General features: G+C 38.5%; 1 protein-coding gene across 1 annotated transcript in view; it reads left to right on the forward strand.

Annotated features, from left to right (window-relative positions):
• The first annotated feature begins 3,746 nt into the window (after positions 1-3,746).
• The window catches only part of LOC126483812 (probable 28S ribosomal protein S25, mitochondrial), a 55,625-nt gene continuing 36,747 nt past the window's right edge, over positions 3,747-22,624 (forward strand). The window contains exons 1-2 of the mRNA XM_050106998.1: positions 3,747-3,963; positions 12,513-12,619. Coding sequence (XP_049962955.1) covers positions 3,827-3,963; positions 12,513-12,619 — 244 coding nt within the window. The 5' untranslated portion in view covers positions 3,747-3,826. The remainder of the gene's footprint in view (positions 3,964-12,512; positions 12,620-22,624) is intronic.

Raw genomic sequence — 22,624 nt, forward strand, 5'->3', positions numbered from 1 at the left:
CTTACTGTGTGTGCCATGAACCGTGCATATTGTTTATCATATCCACGTGTATTTGACCTATAAGACAATTACGTCATGCCAGTTGCACATGTGCAAAAGCTTCTTAAAACGAGCACAACTGAAGATGCGCTTCCGACCCTGATGCCAAGTTCCAAGGAGTCTACAGGAACAACAATACAGCATATAGCGGTAGATTTAAGTGGCGTATATTTCAGATTACCACATCTGTGATGTGTTTAACAACAATCAAAGAAAAATGACCAATAAATCAGCAAGGTGACAAAAGTTAGGATCTTCACGTGCTCTTGTGCTGTAAAGCCTGGTCCACACGCAACGATCTGTCTGCTCAGACATCGGCGCAGATGTCTGTACATGCAAAAGATCGCTGCAAATGTGGTGTGTTCACACGACACAAACCCCAATCTACTACTCGCCCGCCATCTGTCGGTGTAGAAAAGAAATATCAGTGGCAAGCGACTACACTTCCCGTGAACGTCAAAAATTTAATTCAGTTATTTTGAAATATAGAAATGGAGGAAGTTCTGTTGTGGTCTGTGTTCGCAACTTGTGTTGCAAAAAACATTCAGACCAACCGTAGGAAACAGAGAAAGCGGTCAAAATGGTGTAGACAGTGGCTGCTAAAGCGAAAGCAGTTTTCTCACGTAAATTTACTGCGAGAGTTGCAGGGTGAACCTAACGACTGGCGAAATTATTTGCGGATGAATGTCGAAGCTTATAATTATCTCTTAAAGCTTGTAACCCCTCATATTATGAGAAAAAATACTTGTATGGGAAGGGCAATTTCTCCTCATGAACGGCTGGCGGTAACATTAAGATTCCTAGCAACAGGAAGGAGCCACAAGGATTTGGAATTTTCAACTGCAATATCGAAACAAACGTTGAGTGAAACAATACCCAACACATGTGAAGCTATTTACGCTGTCCTGAAGGATGAGTTCATGAAGGCAAGTCAAGTAAATTAAGTCTGTCAAGTTATAGATAATATTTTTGGTGTTGTAGGCGTGTTTGAAACACAGTAGACCTATATTATTAGAGATTATATACATACACGGCCAATGAGCTATGGTTTACTTTGTTTCTGAGTAGGCATTTTCAGTTCGCTACTGTGTAGAAGCAACCTGTTACAAACTTTTGTTCCAGGATACAAAACTCCATTCTGAATTCTGGACAGAGATTCGTTATCTGCCTGAAAAGTTTTACTTGTAGTACTGTGGTTGTGAATACTATAGTTAATATAGTTATACTATTGTTTTACATTACCTCGTGTTCCATTTCCTCGCACATTGACACTCCAATTTCATCTTCAATCGTACTCCTGCTTGGTCTTGGCGTTTCTTGATCACTAAGAAAGCCAAGCAGATCAAAATACCATAACGTTGGCTGGTATACTTGATCTACTCCCACACCAGATCTTCTAGATTTCTGAACTTTGGATAACTCTTTTCAGTAATCAGTTCGCAATTAATTTTTTTTTTATTACTGTTTCTCTGTTTGCCGAGGCGTCAACTGCCCGCAATTTTTCAATTGGAGCATTGTATGCTCCTGTCTTTTTGTCTCGGTCACTATATTCTTTACTTTTAATCTTTCACAAACATGGGTGGTTTTTATATATTTCAATGAATTCACTTACAAACTCTCGAGAACACTGAAGAGTATCAGCCATTTTAATGCCCTGTGAGCACAAATACAAACACCAGACTGAGAAAACAGCTGTTTCGCGCCAGATTTGCGGCGATCTCCTGTCCACACGCTCCAACTTGTCTGCACAGATGTGGTTTGAACCCACAGATTTGAGAGGTTTCGCTCAAACCTCCAACTCCAACTTGCAGGTTTGCACACACCTCAGGTTGGTGCAAATCTTCTGTCCATACGCAACAATCTGTCTGCGCAGATGTGATGTGCGCAGACATTTGCGCAGACAGATCGTTGCGTGTGGACTGTCCTTTATACACCAGCTGCCACTGGATGAGCCCAAGATATATAATTTATCAAGCATCTCTAAAGAGGCGATAGATGTAGATAATCTGACAGAGGAAATAGACGCCATGAGGAAGTAGGAGTTCATATACCAGTCTGATTTCAAAGCAAACTATGAGGTGAGACAATAAAGTAATGAGGCTGATTTTCTTTGCAAGATGTGGCAACCCTGCAGGCTTGTGTAGTCACAATATCTTTGACCTTGGTCTGTGAGCTGCTTCTAGTCCAAGCGGCACATCGAAGCAACTGCTTAGTCGAGGAGTTGTGCTGTTATAAAGTAGCGCATGTTTGTGTCTCTTGTCATGTAAATGGAACCACATAATATTGCGCAATGGTATGCCATTTCTTTTTGCGTTTTAGGTGAAAACGCGACGACAACTTACAGTAAGCTTCAGAAGGCTTTTGGAGAGGAAGTTATGTCAAGATCTCAAGTTTCTCATTGGCTTAAAATGCTTAGAGAAGGCAGAACGAATGTTGAAGGCCGCAGTGGACGACTATCGACCTCACAGACGGATGTCAACTTGGCCAGGGTGCGTGAACTCGTACGGTCTGATCGAAGATTATCCGTGAAAATGATTGCAGAAGAACTGAACATAAATCTAGAAACAGTTCGTCTAATAATATCTGAAGATATTGGTATGAGAAAGATTTGTGCAAAAATGGTCCCCAAAAATCGCACACCGCAACAACCAGAAACACAGAAAAATGTGGCAGCCGATCTGTTAGAGAAACGGAAATCAATCCAGAATTTTGAGGCCTGTTATCACTGGTGATTGAAGTTGGTTATTTCAGTACGATCCAGAGACAAAACGCCAAAGTTCGCAATGGTGCTCAAAGGGATGACCGAGACCAAAAAAGGCTCACATGTCAAACTCAAAAGTGAAATGCATGCTTGTGTGCTTCTCTGATTCCAAGGGAATTGTTCATAAAGAGTGGGTGCCTCCTGGACAAACAGTTAACCAATATTACTACAAAGAAATTTTCGAAAGACTTCGTAAAAGAGTTCTTCGTGTCCATGCCAACATTGCTGATAATTGGATTCTGCATGACGACAATGCGCCATCCAATACTGCTCTGTCAGTACAGCAATTTTTAACGTCAAAACAAATTTCAGCACTACCACAGCCACCTTATTCACCAGATATCGCTCCGTGCGACTTTTTTCTATTTCCAAGAGTCAAAACGGCGGTCAAGGGACACCATTTTCAAACAACACAAGATGTTCAAAAAGCTGTGACGAGGGTCTTGGATGATACTACAGAAGACGAGTTCCAGAATTGTTACATCAATGGCAAAAACGATGGAAAAAGTGTGTGCAATCAGATGGGATCTACTTTGATGGGGACAATACTAAACTTGACTAAAACGGTAAGCAACATTTTTTCACGTCAGTCTCATTATTTTATTGTCGCACCTCGTATGTCCTTCACTCCGTTAACAACTGCAGAAGGAAGATGTGAAGAATAGGGTAGCTCGTCAAGCTGTCAGGTGAAATTATTAACGTATTGATAACTAATTGTTTAAACATTTATCAGTATACTCAGCAGAATCATGTAAAATGAATTAGAAAACATTTACTAGTGGCAAATATGAGATCGAGAGAAGAAAGTAATGAGTCAATGCAATAGACTTTCAGAACTTACTTGTGATGTACTTACATAAGCATTTATGTTTAAAACAATCGACCATCAAATCGAAATTACTGCTGTCGAAATTAACAAGTGTAGATCTTTGATGTGTACGTGACGATTATCTTTGGCAAGGGTCGGCAGTATTTGTTTACATTTTTGCGTTGTTTGTATGAACCGGCAAGTCTTAAATATTAGCAATGCCGTTTATGAAAGGGCGAGCACCTATAAGAAGGACTCTGAAGTATCTTGAAGCAGGAAAACTTATTTTCAAACCCAGAGTAAAGATATTTACGGTTAATTACAACACTTCTGGTGATCATCATCAGGGAGCAAGGTGAAGTTGCATATGTCGAATTTAAAGTATATATGATACGATTTCTTGTTTTACTGGTTCACAAACGAGTTCTAACATTCAAAGCGCTCCAGCAAACGTGGTTTTACGTACTGTACTACATAAGTAGACGAAGGAAAGCTTTCAATAGTGATGTATATATATAAACATGAAATCTTATCCGAAATGTAGCGAAGCCAAATGCTTGCGTCCGCGACTTATTGAAAAATGCAACAGGGGCCAATACGTAACTTTTACCTACAACTGATTTGAAAACATTTGTGATGATGGTGATATAGATTCTATATGGAAGGCTAGGGAAAACATATCAGATGCCTCAGCTTCTGATTACATGGCAGTGTCAAAAACTGCTCCAGGGAGTGATCTGATTATTGCAACACGACGTACTGAATAGCCTCTTAAGAGAAAAACGTAATTACCTCCTCTTAAAAAAAACGTGCCCAGAGATGCGTTGAGTGTCAAAAGATTTGGGCTATACTTAGGCATACGTTGTTCCATGATCCTACATTGATAAAAACTGTTGTCTCCCCAGCCATACAAAACAGTAAATAGCTGTTGTTTATCTCCTATTGGTAGCTAAATATTTTCGTTATTAATTGATTTTTTTCTTTAAATTAAAGTTGAATACCCTGTTTACAGTACTTAACAGTAAGGTATTTTTACAGCAAACACTGCAATTTGTCTTTTATTTAACAGGAATTTTCATTCTAGACGTTAGATAGTTTGTCAAGAGTGCAGTCAGTGAGATATATTTCTAATTTTCTTTGGAACCGATTGGAATCCCCAGCAATTTTCCTACTCTACACTGTTTAAAATCATGTTGCATACCCTTTTAACTGAGTGTGTAACTTCAGTCTGAATTATAGGTAAGAAGGAAAGCTGCACATGAAAATTATTTTTATGTTCTGCCTTAATTATATCAGCATGACTAACATCCAGTTATCAGTTAGAATGAATGGGCATAGGCAGAGAATGTACACTGGCAACACACTATATCCTGTTGCAGAACATGCTCTACAACATGACAGTCATGATCTCAGCGTCTGTTTCACCATACGCGCCATCTGGATTTTGCCCCCAGACACCAGCATCTCAGAATTCCACAGATGGGGACTAGTGCTACAACACGTCCTTGGTTCTCGCCACCCATATGACCCTAATTTACATGAATTCCTTCCATCTCAGTGTTTCTTCATAGTAATTACTTCTTTCTTCACTTTGTTTTAGTTTTCTACATCTTTCATTTTCTGATCTGTGTATTTTTTGCTGCCCCCCCCCCCCCCCCCCTCTCGCCACTGTTATGTACAATCAGCTTAGCTTTTCATTCTTATTAATGTGTAGATGATGTTTTAGCAATCATCTCTGTCTTGCATATTACCCTGTCTCCCACTTTTGAGCTCTCATGTTTTCAAATCTCATCTGGTGCAGTTCCCAACAATCAGTCTTTCCTTCTCGTCCCGTCCGGTAAGTCTCGCCGACCCAAGGTTCTGACTTTTCTGAACTAGCCCGCTTTTCCTTAATCTCTCCATCCTTTTCCTGTGCCCCTCTTCCTTCCCCTTAAACTCTTCTGCCAGAAGAAGGAGCCACTGGCTCTCAAAGCTTGCGTGCGTGCTTGCGCATGTGTGTGTGTGTGTGTGTGTGTGTGTGTGTGTGTGTGTGTGTGTGTCCTTAAATATGTCTGCTTGTGTCTGTATGTGTGGATGGATATGTGCGTGTGTGCGAGTGTATACCTGTCCTTTTTTCCCCCTAAGGTAAGTCTTTCCGCTCCCGGGATTGGAATGACTCCTTACCCTCTCCCTTAAAACCCACTTCCTTTCGTCTTCCCCTCTCCTTCCCTCTTTCCTGATGAGGCAACAGTTTGTTGCGAAAGCTTGAATTTTGTGTGTATGTTTGTGTTTGTTTGTGTGTCTATCGACCTGCCAGCGCTTTCGTTCGGTAAGTCACCTCATCTTTGTTTTTATATATAATTTTTCCCACATGGAATGTTGAGGGAAACATTCCACATGGGAAAAATATATCTAAAAACAAAGATGATGTGACTTACCAAACGAAAGCGCTGGCACGTCGATAGACACACAAACAAACAAACAAACACAAACATACACACAAAATTCAAGCTTTCGCAACTAACTGTTGCCTCGTCAGGAAAGAGGGAAGGAGAGGGAAAGGCGAAAGGAAGTGGGTTTTAAGGGAGAGGGTAAGGAGTCATTCCAATCCCAGGAGTGGAAAGACTTATTTTTTTTTTATATATATATATATATATATATATATATATATATATATATATATATATATATATATATATATATATATATATATATATATAAAAACACACACACACCAGTTGGTTCTACTGAGAAATTCATCAATGGAGTAGGAGGAGTTGGCCACCAATAAATCCTTTAGGCTTCTCTTAAACTGAATTTCATTGGTTGTTAAGCTTTTTATGGCTGCTGGCAAGTTATTGAAAATATGTGTTCCTGAATAATGCACACCTTTTTGTACAAGACTACGTGACTTTAAATCCTTGTGAGATTATTCTTATTTCTAATATTGATTCCATGAATTGAGCTGTTGGTTTGAAAAAGTGATATATTTTTAATGACAAATTTCATTAAAGAATGAATATATTGGGAAGCAGTAGTTAGTATCCCTAGTTCCCTAAACAGGCTTCTGCAGGATGTTCTTGAGTTCACACCACATATAACTCTTACAGCACATTTTTGTGCCCGGAAAACTTTAGATTGGCTTGATGAATTACCCCAAAAAATAATCCCATATGACATTATGGAATGAAAGTAAGCATAGTATGCCAGCTTTTTCATTTTTATATCCTCTATATCTGACACAATTCGCTTTGCAAATAGAGATTTGTTAAGATGCTTCAGGAGGACGATGATTCAATCCCGCATCCGGCCATCCTGATGTAGGTTTTCCGTGATTTCCCTAAATCGCTCCAGGCAAATGCCGGGATGGTTCCTTTGAAAGGGCACGGCCGACATACTTCCCTAATCCGATGAGACCGATGATGACCTCGCTGTCTGGTCTCCTTCCCCAAACAACCCAACACCAAGACGCTTCAGCAGTTCTGTGGTGTGCTTTTCCCATTTGAATGTATTATCAAGCTGTAATCCCAAGAATTTAACACTGTCCACTTCTTGTATCTGCTTGTCATCATATGTTAGGCATATACTCGTGGGACACCCCTTACAAGTTCTGAACTGGATGTTGTGTGTTTTTTCAAAGTTTAGTGACAAGGAATTAGCTAGGAACCACTGATTAATGTCCACAAATATTTTATTAGCTGATCTTTCTAAGACTACACTTGATTTGCTATTTATTGCAATGTTTGTATCATCGGCAAACAAAACGAACTTGGCATCTGGTAATGTTACTGATGAAAGGTCATTGATATACACAAGAAAAAGTAAGGCCCCTAAAATGGAACCTTGTGGGACCCCACATGTAATTAGTTCCCAGTTGGATGATGCCTGATAGCTTGATACATGTCTCTTTCCTAGTAACACCCTTTGTTTCCTGCCATAGATATAAGATTTGAACCATTTTGCAGCATTTCCTGTTACACTATAATATTCTAATTTACTTAAAAGGATATTGTGATTTACACAGTCAAATGTTGACTGGAATACTCTGTTTCAAATTCTAAAGGTGGCAGGGGTAAAATACAGGGAGCGAAAGGCTATTTACAACTTGTACAGAAACCAGATGGCAGTTATAAGAGTTGAGGGACATGAAAGGGAAGCAGTGGTTGGGAAGGGAGTAAGACAGGGTTGTAGCCTCTCCCCGATGTTATTCAATCTCTATATTGAGCAAGCAGTAAAGGAAACAAAAGAAAAATTTGGAGTAGGTATTAAAATCCATGGAGAAGAAATAAAAACTTTGAGGTTCGCCGATGACATTGTAATTCTGTCAGAGACAGCAAAGGACTTGGAAGAGCAGTTGAACGGACTGGATGGTGTCTTGAAGGGAGGATATAAGACGAACATCAACAAAAGCAAAACGAGGATAATGGAATGTAGTCGAGTTAAGTCGGGTGATGCTGAGGGTATTAGATTAGGAAATGAAACACTTAAAGTAGTAAAGGAGTTTTGCTATTTGGGGAGCAAAATAACTGATGATGGACGAAGTAGAGAGGATATAAAATGTAGACTGGCAATGGCAAGGAAAGCGTTTCTGAAGAAGAGAAATTTGTTAACATCGAGTATAGATTTAAGTGTCAGGAAGTTATTTCTGAAAGTATTTGTATGGAGTGTAGCCATGTATGGAAGTGAAACATTGACGGTAAATAGTTTGGACAAGAAGAGAATAGAAGCTTTCGAAATGTGGTGCTACAGAAGAATGCTGAAGATTAGATGGGTAGATCACATAACTAATGAGGAAGTATTGAATAGGATTGGGGAGAAGAGAAGTTTGTGGCACAACTTGACCAGAAGAAGGGATCGGTTGGTAGGACATGTTCTGAGGCATCAAGGGATCACCAATTTAGTATTGGAGGGCAGCGTGGAGGGTAAAAATCATAGGGGGAGACCAAGAGATGAATACACTAAGCAGATTCAGAAGGATGTAGGTTGCAGTAGGTACTGGGAGATGAAGAAGCTTGCACAGGATAGAGTAGCATGGAGAGCTGCATCAAACCAGTCTCAGGACTGAAGACCACAACAACAACACAGTCAAATGCCTTTGACAGATCACAAAATATACCAGCTGTCTGCAATTTTTTATCTAATGAATTAAGCACATTTTCACTATAAGTGTAGATAGCCTTCTCAATATCAGAACCCTTTAGAAATCCGAACTGTGACTTTGACAATATATTATTTGAGATAAGATGGTTATAAAGCCAATTGTACATTACTTTTTCTAAAATTTTTGAGAATGCTGGCAAAAGTGAAATTGGACGGAAATTTGATGCTATTTCTTTATTTCCCATCTTAAACAGTGGCTTAACTTCAGCATATTTTAACCATTCAGGAAATATTCCACTGATAAATGACTGGTTACAAAGATGGCTTAATAGGTTACTTAGAATCACATTCTTTAATTAGCTTTGTTGATATTTCATCATACCCACTAGATGTTTTTGATTTTAAAGATTTCATGATGGACATTATTTCTCCTGGGGTAGTGAGGGTCAAATTCATATTATGGAAGTTACTTGAAATGTCTGGTCTGAGGTATTCCGTAGCAGCATCTACAGAACCTGACAACTCCATCTTTTCAGTAACCGTTATGAAATGTTTGTTAAAAAGTTCAGCAACACTATACACTTCTGTCACCAATGTATCATTTACTCTTAATGCTATTTGTCCCTTTTCATGTCTGGTTCTACCAGTCTCCTCCCTCATGCATACTTCAAGGTATTTTGTGGGTGTGACTGCTTCCAGTGATTGTCCTACAATTGTGAATCATACAGTAATGAGCCTTTCTGTCTATTTATGTGCAGGATGTTACATTTGTTTATGTTGAGGTTCAACTATCAGTCCATGCACTAAGCATCAATTCTCTCCAGGTCTTCCTACAAATTGGAACAATTTTCAGTTTTTCAACTTCTCTGTGTACAAGTGCACATTATGCTTTGACATTTAAAGATTTCTCTCTGTTGAGAATGGCATGCTGTGTTCTGTTTGCTAGAAACTAGTCAATCTACTCACATAGTTGGCTTGATATTATGTACTCTTTTATTTTGTTCCTTGGGCGGCAGTGCAGAACCGTATTGAACACATTTCAAGCCATGTGGCATCAACCAGGATGCCAGTATCTACTGCTTTCTGGGTCTCGTGACTGAAACTGAATAGAGAGCTGGATTCCACACAATCATTGTTTTCAGAACTCATGTTGATTCCTAAAGAGATTTTCCGTTCCCAGAAATGTCATGATAAGGGAGCTTAAAAAACATCAAAAATTCTACAGGAGACTAGTATCTTAGGCCTATTGTGATGTGAATATGTTCAACAACTGTTCCTGAAAGTGGAAGTGATCTGCACTTTTTCCAATCACTAGGAATGCTTCACTCCTCCAGTGACATCATAAATGGATTTAACGTAACAAAGCAGAAATGACTAGTGCTGTCAAATTTAAATGAAATATATGCAGCTTTTAAAAATGCACGTCCTGAATGTAAAATTGGAAGATCAAAATTTTGTGACCTTTGCCCTAAGTGGTGTATTCTGGCCCTCTCCTTAGGAAAACACTCCATATGTGTTTGTTTATATCATCAAAATGTTAAACTGATGACTGCCAGTGCAAAGCTCAATGATGTTAACTGCAAATAGTTACTAGCTTTAATGGCCTGTGACACAAAGAATTATGACTGGATGAGGAGTTTGTACAATAAATGCCATGATAAAGAAACCACCCTTGAATTGTTTAACGAATCTTATGAGGAAATACCCAACAATGTTAGCTTCAAACAGTGGGTCACAACCGACAGGGCTGAAATGATAACAGTGGTTAAACGTCAGGAAAGATGCTTTGAATCTTTAACTGATAACTTGAAAATCTCAGAAGTCACCACTAAGTCTCTAAAATCCAAAGTAAGTATTTGAAGGACAAAAAAGCGCAACTTTATGAAACTGAATGCATAGTCCCAGCTGATTTTGCAGAAAACTTTAACGTTTGTGGTTCAGGATGAAATACAAGGGTACCTCTGGGTCAGTGAGCAGGCAACAGTGCATCTGTTTGTTCTGTGCTTCAGAAATGAGAAAACACGAAGTTTGCATTTCTTCAATTTGCATTCTAAGCAACTACTTTGAGTGCATACAACTCTTTTGTTGCCAATGTATATCAAAAGTACGTAACAAATTACATAAAAGAAAAGTTTCCCAAGGTTGAGAAGCTCATATACATTTTAGATGGAAGTGGTAGTTGATACAATAAGAAAAAGAATTTTTCAGATCTTTGCAACCACGAAGTAGATTTCAGGTTGGAGGGTCAACAGCATTTTTTTGCCTCTTGCCATGGTAAAAATGCATGTGATGGAGTAGAAAGTACAACAAAATGTGAAGTGAGTATAGTCAGCCTACAGACCAAATTCTTACAATAGAGGACACATATGCCTTTTGCATGGATAATATTAAAGACATTACCTATGTTCTCATCAAGAAAAATGAGGCAGTTCTTCATATCAAAACAACCTTCAACTAGTTTTGAAAACAGTATAGCAATAGGAGGAACAAATCAATTCCACATATTCCTTGGCATTGCAGAAAACTTAGTTCACTGCAATGGAACATCAGAAACCAAAATTTATGAGGATCATTGTGACAGTAAAATTACATCTCCATCTTTAACATTGAATATCTCGTGGCATATGTGTATGATGGACTATGATGACTTGCACAGGTTGAAAGAATAAGTTTGGAAAACAATAATGTTTTTGTGCATTTTTACCACCGCGCAGACACAAGAACGTCTGCTAGTGACAAAGTTTCAATACCAATTAAAAACGTATTAAGGAAGCTTTCAGTGCTTGAACTTGCTACAGCAACTGGGAGGTCATATTCTATATCACTAAGGCTGTCTGAAGAAATAAGTGTTCTTAGCAGTCACTATTATGATTAGAAAGCACTGCATCTCAAAAGTATGTTAACTGAAAATTTTTATTTTAAATTTGTTGAGATAATATAAATGTTTAGTTCAATAATTTTTCGAATTTTTCCATATAATTCAATACCTTAACTTCAGTAATAATTGATTGCATGTAGCCAATATCAAATATGAATTAGGCAACAGCCGTAAGATCAATTGTAGTTTAATGTGAATTATTTCCTCATTTTTCAAAAATTCATATCTTTGTTCACAGTTAAGTATCAATGGTGAAATTATTTTACAGTACTTTGCTGTCATATAGATGTACAAAATGTGCAAAAATCAAATTTTTTATATTCAGTTCCACCAGAGATAGTGAGCCCAAACTTTATTTTTCGTAAAGATTTTCAAATTTCAGAAATTTATAAAAAGTTAAGGAAACATTTGTCAGTGTTCTTGCTCTATATAAGGCTAGTAGTTTATGATATCTAGCTAGAGGAAAAAAATACGCTGTGATAAATCATTCCTTGGTCGTTATTTTTGGGTCTAAAAAGTGGATTTTCTACATTTTCAATACCAAAATTTGGAGGTCATTTTGACTGCCTATTTTTGAATTTAGGGTATTTTGGATAATAAACAGTGTTGTAGAGGAGACATTTCTAAAAGTAATCATGTCAATTGCAATGTTATAACATGATCCGTTGAAGAGATATGCAAATTAACACTTAAGTCTCCAAATAGAAAAACTGTCATGCACTTACAAATAAAACTGGCTGCCATTCAGTAACGATGCAAGGTAACATTTTTGTAAAAGCTGTTAAAAACTTCTCATTTATAGGGTGATCATAAATTAAAAAATAAATATATTTATAAATGGTTAAGTAATGAACTTAATTTTTATTGGGTCACTTCACTTGGATTGACCCTCATATTATAAAATAATTCACTCTCATAACTGTAAGTAATATATTTTTCTTCCACAGGGACTTTGTATTTTGGTACCTTCCTCAGATTCAGTACAAAAATCCAGATGTCCAAGTTGCAACATTTAAGAACATGACACCATCACCTTTTATAAGATGTTTCTTTGGTAAGTAAACACAATACCTTTGTGTGGTGTAATAACTGAAAACCCAGTGTTGCCCAGTTACTGACATAACTGCCTATTTGCTTCTGTCTCGGGTTCTTTGGCCGACGTTCGTCTGATGATTTTACTGACGTTTCACCAGCACGAGTGTCTGGCATTGTCAAAGCTTCACCCTCCATTGCCGGTGGCAAACTGGAGTTGAGCTCGCGGGCGCAGATTCTATGTATCTGGCGTGCCAACGTCTGAGGACTTCTCCGCGATCATTTCCGATGCGGTTCTCGTCTTGCTACCTGCGATGGTCATTTGCTGCATTACAGGAAGCCAGGATCCGTTTACCTTAAGGCTTCCTCTTTCTTGTTGAAGCTGTTCTCATGTTTGTGTATTTCTACAGCTTTTCTAAACAAGCGGGTGTGACAGTGCTTCTCTACAGCCATAACTTCTGTGTCGGAGAATTGTATTACACGGTCGGTCTCACTCAGTGTGTGCTCTGCCACGGCTGATTTCTCCACCTGCCCCAACCTGCAATATCACTTATGTTCTTTGATCCTGGTGTTGATTGATCATCCAGTCATTCCAACATAAACTTTTCCGCATGTGCATGATAAGTGACACACACGGACTGATACCTGCACAAACTATCAAACCACCACCAAAGTCAGAAAAGAGGCATGATTCATATGCTCGTAACGCAAGCAGGATGAATATGTCAGCCACAGCACCTCAAACACGAAATGCAACATCTGGAATGTTTTCTGAGGAGCAATGGGTACTCCACAATTATATTAGAAGTGTAACAGATCCAAACACTCGGCGAATTAATAAATCAGGAAAAGAAATGTCGGGTACGGCCTTTCTGCCATACATTCCCTGAGTGATGGACAGAATCGGCCGTATATTGAACAAACACGGCGTAAAGACAATTTTCAAACTAACAAGGAAGATCAAAGAATGTCTTAGATCGGCGAAGGATAAAAGGGACCCACTTGCAATGTTGGGAGTATACCTCTTACCACGCACATGCAGAAAAGTTTACATCGGAATACTTGTCGATCAATCAACACCAGGATCAAAGAACATAAGTGACGTTGCAGGTTGGGGCAGGTGGAGAAATCAGCCGTGGCAGAGCACGCGCTGAGTGAGACTGACCATGTAATACAATTCTCCGACACGGAAGTTCTGGCTGTAGAGAAGCACTATCACACCTGCTTGTTTAGAGAAGCTGTAGAAATACATAAACACGGGAACAGCTTCAACAGGAAAGAGGAAGCCTTAAGGTAAATGGATCCTGGCTTCCTGTACTGCAGCGAACGACTGTCGCAGGAGCAAGAGGAGAACCGCATCAGAAATGATCACAGAGAAACCCTCAGACGTTGGCGCGCTAGGTACATATAGTCTGTGCCCGCGAGCTCGGCTCCAGTTCACCACCGGCAATGGAGGGTGAAGCTTTGACAATGCCAGCCACTCATGCTGGCAAAATGTCAGTAAAATCATCAGACGAACGTCGGTCAAAGGACCCAAGACAGAAGCGAATAGGCAGTTTCTCAACAACTGACCACAAAAGCCTTAACAATTTTGCATTACTGACATAAGTCTAATATTAGATAGGAAAAGGAAGCATATTTTTAGCACAATGCAGAAACAAAACTTAATTTATATACAAGTTTGTGGAAGTGTTAATAGTATATTTTCAATTATTTTTAGAATTCACCCCCTTCATACACCAACTCCATCTCAAAGGTTACCCCAACTATACATTTTTCTAGTAGGTTTATGTGATATAGATCAACAAAGTTTAGTTGAAATTGTTCCAGGTATTCCAGAGCTACGCCTATCTGTCACCACTTTTTCATCCCCAACCATACAAATAGGATTGCTGGGGTTATTGATATCATGGAAATAGCTTAATCTGTATCATACGGTAATAGCTGTGAATGAAAAAATACATATTTGAGTCATTTCAGAGTTTTAATGTTTGTTCAACCCACTCTGCGTAGACTGTATTGCAGTTACCAATTTCCTTCCAAACTTTCATTTGTAGAAGACCCACAAGATAATTGTTGTGCCCTGCATTTGTTTCAATGTGATATCACCTCTTTGGAATCTAATAGACAGCTTGTTACATGTGTTATGAAGTATGAGTATTATTTTATTGAAAGATGTAATTTCTGTTATTCGTACAATTTTAACGCAATGGAAAGAGTGAGGCACATATTAATGTGTGTGAAAAGTTGAGAATTTGAATCCAGTTTCCAAGATGATAATGGTTTCAGTTTGTATTAAAATGACAATTTTTATTTGTCTGCTTTGTGAGCTGGCTGTGAAAGAATATGTTTATTAGGTCATAAATTTCACTTTTGTTTTTGACAGTATTATAAAAAGTATGTGAGCTTTCAGAAAAAAAGGCCTTCTTTTAAACACGCATACATTCACGCAAGCACATCTCACACACATGACCACTATCTCTGGCCACTGAGTCCACACTCAACAACAATATGTGCTTCAATTACCTCATTATTTACATTGGAAAAATACCTTTGTCACATTGGACTCTGTTGACACAGCTACAGATGTAAAGCTCGGCTATTTTTTTAATGTGCCCTATTGCTGTCTTTGAAATCTGTTTTCGCAGGCCAGAGCGGATCAGGTTATAGTTGTGGAAAGAGGCCAAAATCAGTTACTGCTAGTTGCACAAAACACACAACTTTATTTTCCTAAAAGCACTTAATCATGCACACCCTTAAAAAGATTCAAAACAGTATGACTGCAATCCCGAACACAAGTTATTAAAATTGCTTTAAGGAATACACGCAGCTGAAGGCCTTTCTTAAAAAAATTTACGTAAATACTCAGCTGAAGGCCACACGCTGGACATAGAGCAAAATTTTCTTAAAAAATTAGTTTCAATAAAGAATCTTCAGAATTTTAATTTAAGGTGGCTGAAGGCCTTACTAAAAAAGCTCACCTGAAGGCCATGTACTGAACATTGAACAACTCAAGGCCTAAGACCTGGATAACAAAGATTTCAAATGGAGCCATCTCCTTTTTAAAATTAGTTTTAAACAAATCAGTCTTGAAAGCTTAGTTTAAGTTGGCTAAAGGCCTTATTTTAAAATTAAACCAACTAAATTAATAGGCAGTTAAAGGCCTCACTCAATACTTGAGACAAAAAATCACAGTCTAAAAACAACAGAACAGTGGTGCTCGGAAGTGTTCCAAGGGTTGGCCTGAGGAAGTAACTCTAACATAAGTTTAGGTGAGACAGGCAGCCAAGAATAAGACTAAATAATCGGATGGCAACCCGACCCAGGGACAGCTGAAGGACCGACCAACAACCTAATCAATTCCCTTCCGCCGACCAACGGCACGACAGCGTAAAATATCAGCCAAGGACAAAGATACCAGCAGCACTACGTCTTCAGAATTGGAGTCTAAAAACAGCCAAGGCGCAATAACCACTCAAAAATATGAACAGCACCAAAGGCTGTCGAACTACACACCATGCCAGACAGCATCAACACGGGGGGAAACATACACTTGCTGCTCTGTCCCACCCAACCAACTGCCTACTCCAATACACAGACAGCATTCATAACTGCTCAATGGAAATCACACAATCTGCACACAGTTCCATGTAGACACTTGCATCAGGAACTCTGACAATCTTAACCAATCACTGTGGGACATCAAGGATGAATCACAAGTTGACACACACAGAGTTTCTATAAGCGGTCGGCCACCAAATACACGTCGTCTGATGAGACAACAGACTGTACGACCAACCAAGGTCATCCCCACTCAAGTCATATGTGTCAGCAATGGTCGTGCCAGTCTTGGCTGTCCGGAGCTTGTTGCAGCTCCATCCCAACTCAGTTCAGTGTCTGTTCGGAACTCGGAGACACGGTGACCTGGGCACACAGGCTCGGACCCAACCATGCAGAGGTAACACCTGCCCATTGGCCATGACATCTCTGCACAAGGAAGGAACCGACCCACGTCCGGCAAGGTGACCAACTGACAAGGCCCAGAAATGGTCAAAAGACTAAATATACGTTGACTGATGAGAAACCGACAGAATGACCAACCAGTGATTGTTCCCACTCCAATCTCCTTCCACCGGACAGTACATGTGTGTCGCCAGTGGTCTGCGAGTACTGGCTGCCCACACCTCACTGTCGCTCCGTCCCAACTGAACTCCCGATACAAGACAAGCCGGAAATACTAGTGGTCGCTTCAAAGGTAATACAACAGTGCTCTTATCGATATGTGCTGCTGCTGCTGCTGCCACTCATGGGCAGGCAAGCCAGCAACTTACTCACGCCAGTAAATCGAATAAGAAACGAGGTGACAGTTCCATAAAGACAAGCTGTCAAGCAAGAAATGGCATGAACGTGAGCCATGCATGGCTCAGTATTCTTTTTATATTTCTAATGATATGCTTCATTAAGAAGGAGATTGTGTATGAATTTCAATGTCTTCTCAACAACAGAAAAAATTATAGACGTATCTTAATACTGCTTCTCGCTGTGCTGTCTTTATTGTCAATATAGTTTAATTCTCAATGCCGCCCCTCTTGCTTGAACTATTTTAATAAACTCAAGAGTCTAAATATATGCATCCGGCTATGTGGAAAGATGTAATAAATTTTCAAAAATTATTGAAGCCTTTGCTGAGAGAACAGTATTAACAGCCTGCCTCAGGTTGACACGGTTTTTAATATCACTTCACCTTCAGCTTAGCAAAATTGCAGTAGATTTTAGATTTTTCATTAATAATATCCCTGTTATGCCTAACTTTTTGGTGTTTAGTTTGTATTTAGAGTATGTAGTTAATTTTCAGAGGCACATCTTTTGGAGTATTATTTTTGGCTTCACTAGATTGCAGATTCTTCAGCAATGGGCTTACTTTTTCATTAGAACAAATGTTAGTAGCTTTCATTTCTGATCAGTTGTAGTGATTCCAAAGACGTGCGAGTTGAAAATAGTATTTGGTGAGGTATTTGCAGATTATTGGAATTTCCTCGTAAATTTATTAAAGCTGGAACTAAACAAGAAAAAGTTCACAAACCATGATCAATCAGAGAGACTAACTACTCTGAGAACAACTACTTAATCGGCCAGCGTACTCAACAGATTATTTATTTACCAAAAGTTTCAGCAATTATGTAACATTCTGAGGTGTACATAAAAGCATTAAATTTCCCCATTAACTTCCTATCAGCTTTTGCCTGGGAGTTAATTACATAAAAAGTTTAGCTACTTCATTGTCCTACTTAGACCATGCAGTACAAAAATATTCACTCTTTCACTTCAGGCACAAGTTGTTTACCTCTTCTACTTATTCCTCCTATCAAATCTATCTAAATTTCAAAATGTATGCAACATGTTTCCACAAGTAAGCTGTGATGATAAAGTGCTCCTTGCTGCTACATTTTTCCAAGCAAACAACATTTTATTTGGTGCCCATTCACATCCCCCTTACCCTCCCTGCCTCATACATTAGTTGCCATTTCTTGGGCTCTTAGTAAGCTCTTTAAAAATAAATCTAAATGTAGTTATCATGGAATGGGTTGTTTTTACAAATTTTTCCCTAGGGGTGCCTCTGGCTCCAATCTCTAGTTGGTTCTCCAAACAACTGTTGGATCACTTGGGTCTTAACTTGGTCCTAGCTACTACACCAACATAACTTAATGCCTGCCCCTAAATTTTTGACTAAAGTCTTAGATCAGGGCCAACAACAGTCACAGCAGTGTTTCTCTACTGCTTGTAAGTTGGTAGTGTGTCAATTCTGCATAGCCATTGGTATGATACATAACCAATCAGAGACAAGAAAACAAGAAATTTTAGAGTCAATATACAAATTATTCTCTTTTCCACTGTTGTCACAAATATGACCTTTTGAATATGTTATGATATACAAGGTTGTGGTTAGGTTAGAATCTAATAGCACAGCTTCAATTGCAGCAGCTGAATATTTTGATGACTCAGAAGGAGAGTGTTACAACCCAAAAATCAAGATTTTACAGCAAATCCATTTAAAGTTTTTAACAACAGCTAGTAAATAAGTGATTCATCTAACAACAATGAAAATGGAAACAAAATTAATATTTTTATTGCTTTAAAAACTTATCAATGTTTCAGTTTTGTCAACACTTTGTTTTAGGTAGCTTTACTATGACTTTTTTGAGTTGCAACACTTTCTCATTTCAATAGTTAAATAAAACTTTCAAGTTGTAACAGTATTGATTAGTATTTTATTATTTGCTTCACAATAAATTTGTATAAAACAGACCAAGAGATGAATAAACTAAGCAGACTCAGAAGGCTATAAGTTGCGGTAGGTACTGGGAGATGAAGAAGCTTGCACAGGGTAGAGTAGCATGGAGAGCTGCATCAAACCAGTCTCTGGACTGAAGACCACAACACAACAAATGCATGCTTTTTGACAAGCGGTAACCTTTCTTCAAAGAGGGATCATCGTAAAGGCACTACATTTCACTAATATTCAGGTTTCGATTCACTTATTACTTTTTGAAAAGCCTTTGACAGTAGTGAGACTACACAATCAAAAGAGAGTGTACATTCTCTCACTTACTTAAGAGCCTGATCATCTAATTTCTTTCTATTTCCATGTTTTCCCCTTAAGTCTCCTTCGATTTACCACCACATTTTGTTTTGGACCATAAAGTTGGCATGTTTTGATGCCTGATACTCAGAGTTGAAAGACACATGCATTTACAGATTCTGGTTCCTTTCTCTTCAATTTCAAAATGATAAGCAACATTTTTTGAGTGATGAACACTAGTGTGTTCTTTAATGTACCATCAAATGGGGTGATTTCGGATGGTTTTGCCGTTATTTTGATCGTAACTTTCATACATATTGTTAGATTAAATTGATTGTTGTGGAAGTGGTAAGGTATATTTGTAATAAATAAAATATCCCAGAATCAGAAAGTGTATGGGTAGGTATATTTATTTGAGGCAGTTAAATAAAGTGTACGAAATCACGTCATGGATTGGGGTGATTTCGGACACGTGTTTTTTAAATCTGTCTGAAGTTACAGTAGAAGGCGAATTCGGACAGTTACTGCCTTTTTTAAAAAATTCTATGTGCTTTTTATTTGGTTTTAGTGACATTTTACACATTTTAAGGTAGCCCTTTGTTACGAATAAGTGATATGGAATGATATAATAATTTTATATATTACAGATAAGTTTTTGTTTTGCAAGAATTTAAATAAAAAATTTTTACAGTTCTTAACTGAAATATTATAATCAGACAGAAACAAAGTAATTTAACTAAAAGGTCAAAATAATTGTTCTCACTCATCATCCTAAATTAAGTTGCAAAAACTTTAAATAAATGATTGTCTTCGAGTCTGAAGCACATATTCTCAAAAAATGAACATTCCCCTCTTCTCAAGTGATGTGGGAAGTATTCTCAAAATTTGCAATTTTTGTATTGTGTCTTCATCGGGGACATTAGGAGAAACAAATATGTTTTTACTGTTCTCGTGTGGGCGCAAGAATTTCACACTTACTTCCATAGCACCAACATTTGTGGCCACTGCAATATACTGCCTTGTTTGCTCCTTGATACCACATCTATATTTGTACTCTACAACGAGAAAAGCCTCTTCTTTCAGCAGTAAAACTTCATTGGATGATATGTCGTTTTCACTTTCACTACTGCTAGAAGCTCTGTCACTTGTTTCAGCACTGTTTTCGTTTCCTTGAAAATCTCGGCCAGTGATTGATTTTCCAGGTTGAATGTCTAGTTTGCGGCAGCAGCAGGACCTACCAAGTTTATTTGGAGGATAACGAATTTCTTTGAGCATTCTTCAAAAGTGGAAGACCATGCATCTGCATTGCTTTGCTGGCTCTCCTCATTATCAGGCAATTTTTGTAAGACATGATCTGGATCAAAAGGGATTAGGCCCGTGGTGCGAAATCCACCCTTTATGTTTTCCTTGGGATTTGCTGAAATCTTATTCAGTTTCTGCTTCAGAAGAGATGGGGAGGCATCCTTGGAAATGGTCCCATGAGTGTGTTTCTTCCAATCAGTTAATACAGCTCGCCACGTTGCTTTCATTGGCCTGAAGAAGCTTACATCGAGCAGTTGGAGGAGATGCGTGTTATTGGGGGGAAGGGGGATGAATGAAATATTGTTCCGCTCACACTCTTCAATAACATATAAAGACACGTGACTGGATAAGTTGTCTCCAATCATGACTGTTGGCCCATTTTGCCTCTTCAAATAGAGCAAAGCGATTGTAAAGAACCAGTCTTCAAATACTGGCAGGTCAAACTATCCACTTTTGTTCCTATTGAAACAGGTTCCTTGTGGTCCACCTTCTTGCCACTTGTCCCACAAATGCTCTGATTTGTAAAGGACGTACGGAGGAAGCAGTTTACCATCAGCACTAGCTGCCACCATTATTGAGACACTAGATTTTGATGAGCCCATCACTTTCTCAGCATGCTTACTCCCTCATTTCGTAATTATCTGCTGCTTGCCTGGATCATCTGACATGTTGGCTTCATCATAGTTGATCATGTTGCTAGGTGGGAGATTTTCCAGCTTTACCTTGATATTGGAGAAAAACATCTCAACAGTCTCTTTGTTCACTTCTACATGAGCTCATTTAATATTTTCACTTAAGCAAACGGAAAGATCTTCTGATTGTTGTTTGAGGAATAAATGCACCCATTCTTCTCCTGGCAAATTATTATGAAATTTCTTCTCTTTTCGGCCAGATTTGTCAAGGTAGCCTTTAACTAAATATCTAATATCCAATTTAGTGAAGGGAAATTCCTAATGTACAGCCCTCAAGATATCTTGCTTCAACATTTCTTATTCTTCTTTATTTAGCACTGGCTGTCCTCCCTTTTTTATCGGGTGTGCTTCCTGTACTTGATTTGTAGGGTTGATTTAGGTATACCATACAAACCACACGCTTTTCTGTACGATAATTTACCACTCTGAATGTCACGAACAGCTTTATCTAAAAGTTCTATGTCATAATTACACCATACTGTAGCACCTCTCCTGCTCTTATACGTTTTTAGCATTGTCCGAAATCACCCCACACAGTACACAGTCTTACAAAAACTGCCGTAATTTTATAACCTTGCACGAGAAGCTCGACCAACTTGTACAGTCGACAATTATGGTTACAATAACTTCCTGCTCGGTGCAACAATTGAAAGTTTCCACTTTACGATAATACATGGATTTTTAACACTGAGACTGTTCATCAGTTATTCACCTAGGGAAACCGTTGCAAAATAAAAGTTGTGGAAAGCGATAAATGTAATTTTGCGCTCAAAATAACTGGTGAACAGATGTTAAAATAAGTAACTCTTTGTTTCTATGCAGTGGCAAAGAGAAAATAAGCCATACTGTCCGAATTCACCCTGGTGTCTGAAATCACCGCGTTTGACGGTACCTGTTTTTTGGTTCCACTATACTAGTATGTCGCAATAGAAATTGCCTCTGCCATGTTATATAGTAGTAGTAGTAGTAGTAGTAGTAATGATGATAACAGTAGTAGTCGTGGTGGTGGTGGTGGTGGCGGTGGCGGCGGCGGCAGCAGGAGCAGAGGCAGCAGTAGAAGAAGAAGAACTAGTCATATGTATAATACTTACTTTTAGTGTTGCATAGGATGGCACTTCATTACCACTGCCACGAGTATTTTTATCATCATTCGATGCATATAATGCCAAGCTCACCTTGCACCCGCGTCTGCTTTCCATGTTAATAAAACACCAAATTAACACAAGACTGTAAGTTTACAGTATGTTATGAAGACAACATTGTAACAAACATGCAGCCATTGTTACCAGTACTACCGTAATCAAGAATGGTGTGCCAATAATAAGCCATTCAGTTTCCTAATGCGAAGGTGTTACAACTCAAAATGCAACACTTCTCTTTAGTAATTTGATTGTTGTCATTATAGGAAAAATGTTCAAAGCAAAATGTAACATTTCTCAATCGAAAAAAGAAT

This window comes from Schistocerca serialis, chromosome 6, assembly GCF_023864345.2.
Source record: "Schistocerca serialis cubense isolate TAMUIC-IGC-003099 chromosome 6, iqSchSeri2.2, whole genome shotgun sequence".
NCBI classification, from domain to species: domain Eukaryota; kingdom Metazoa; phylum Arthropoda; class Insecta; order Orthoptera; family Acrididae; genus Schistocerca; species Schistocerca serialis.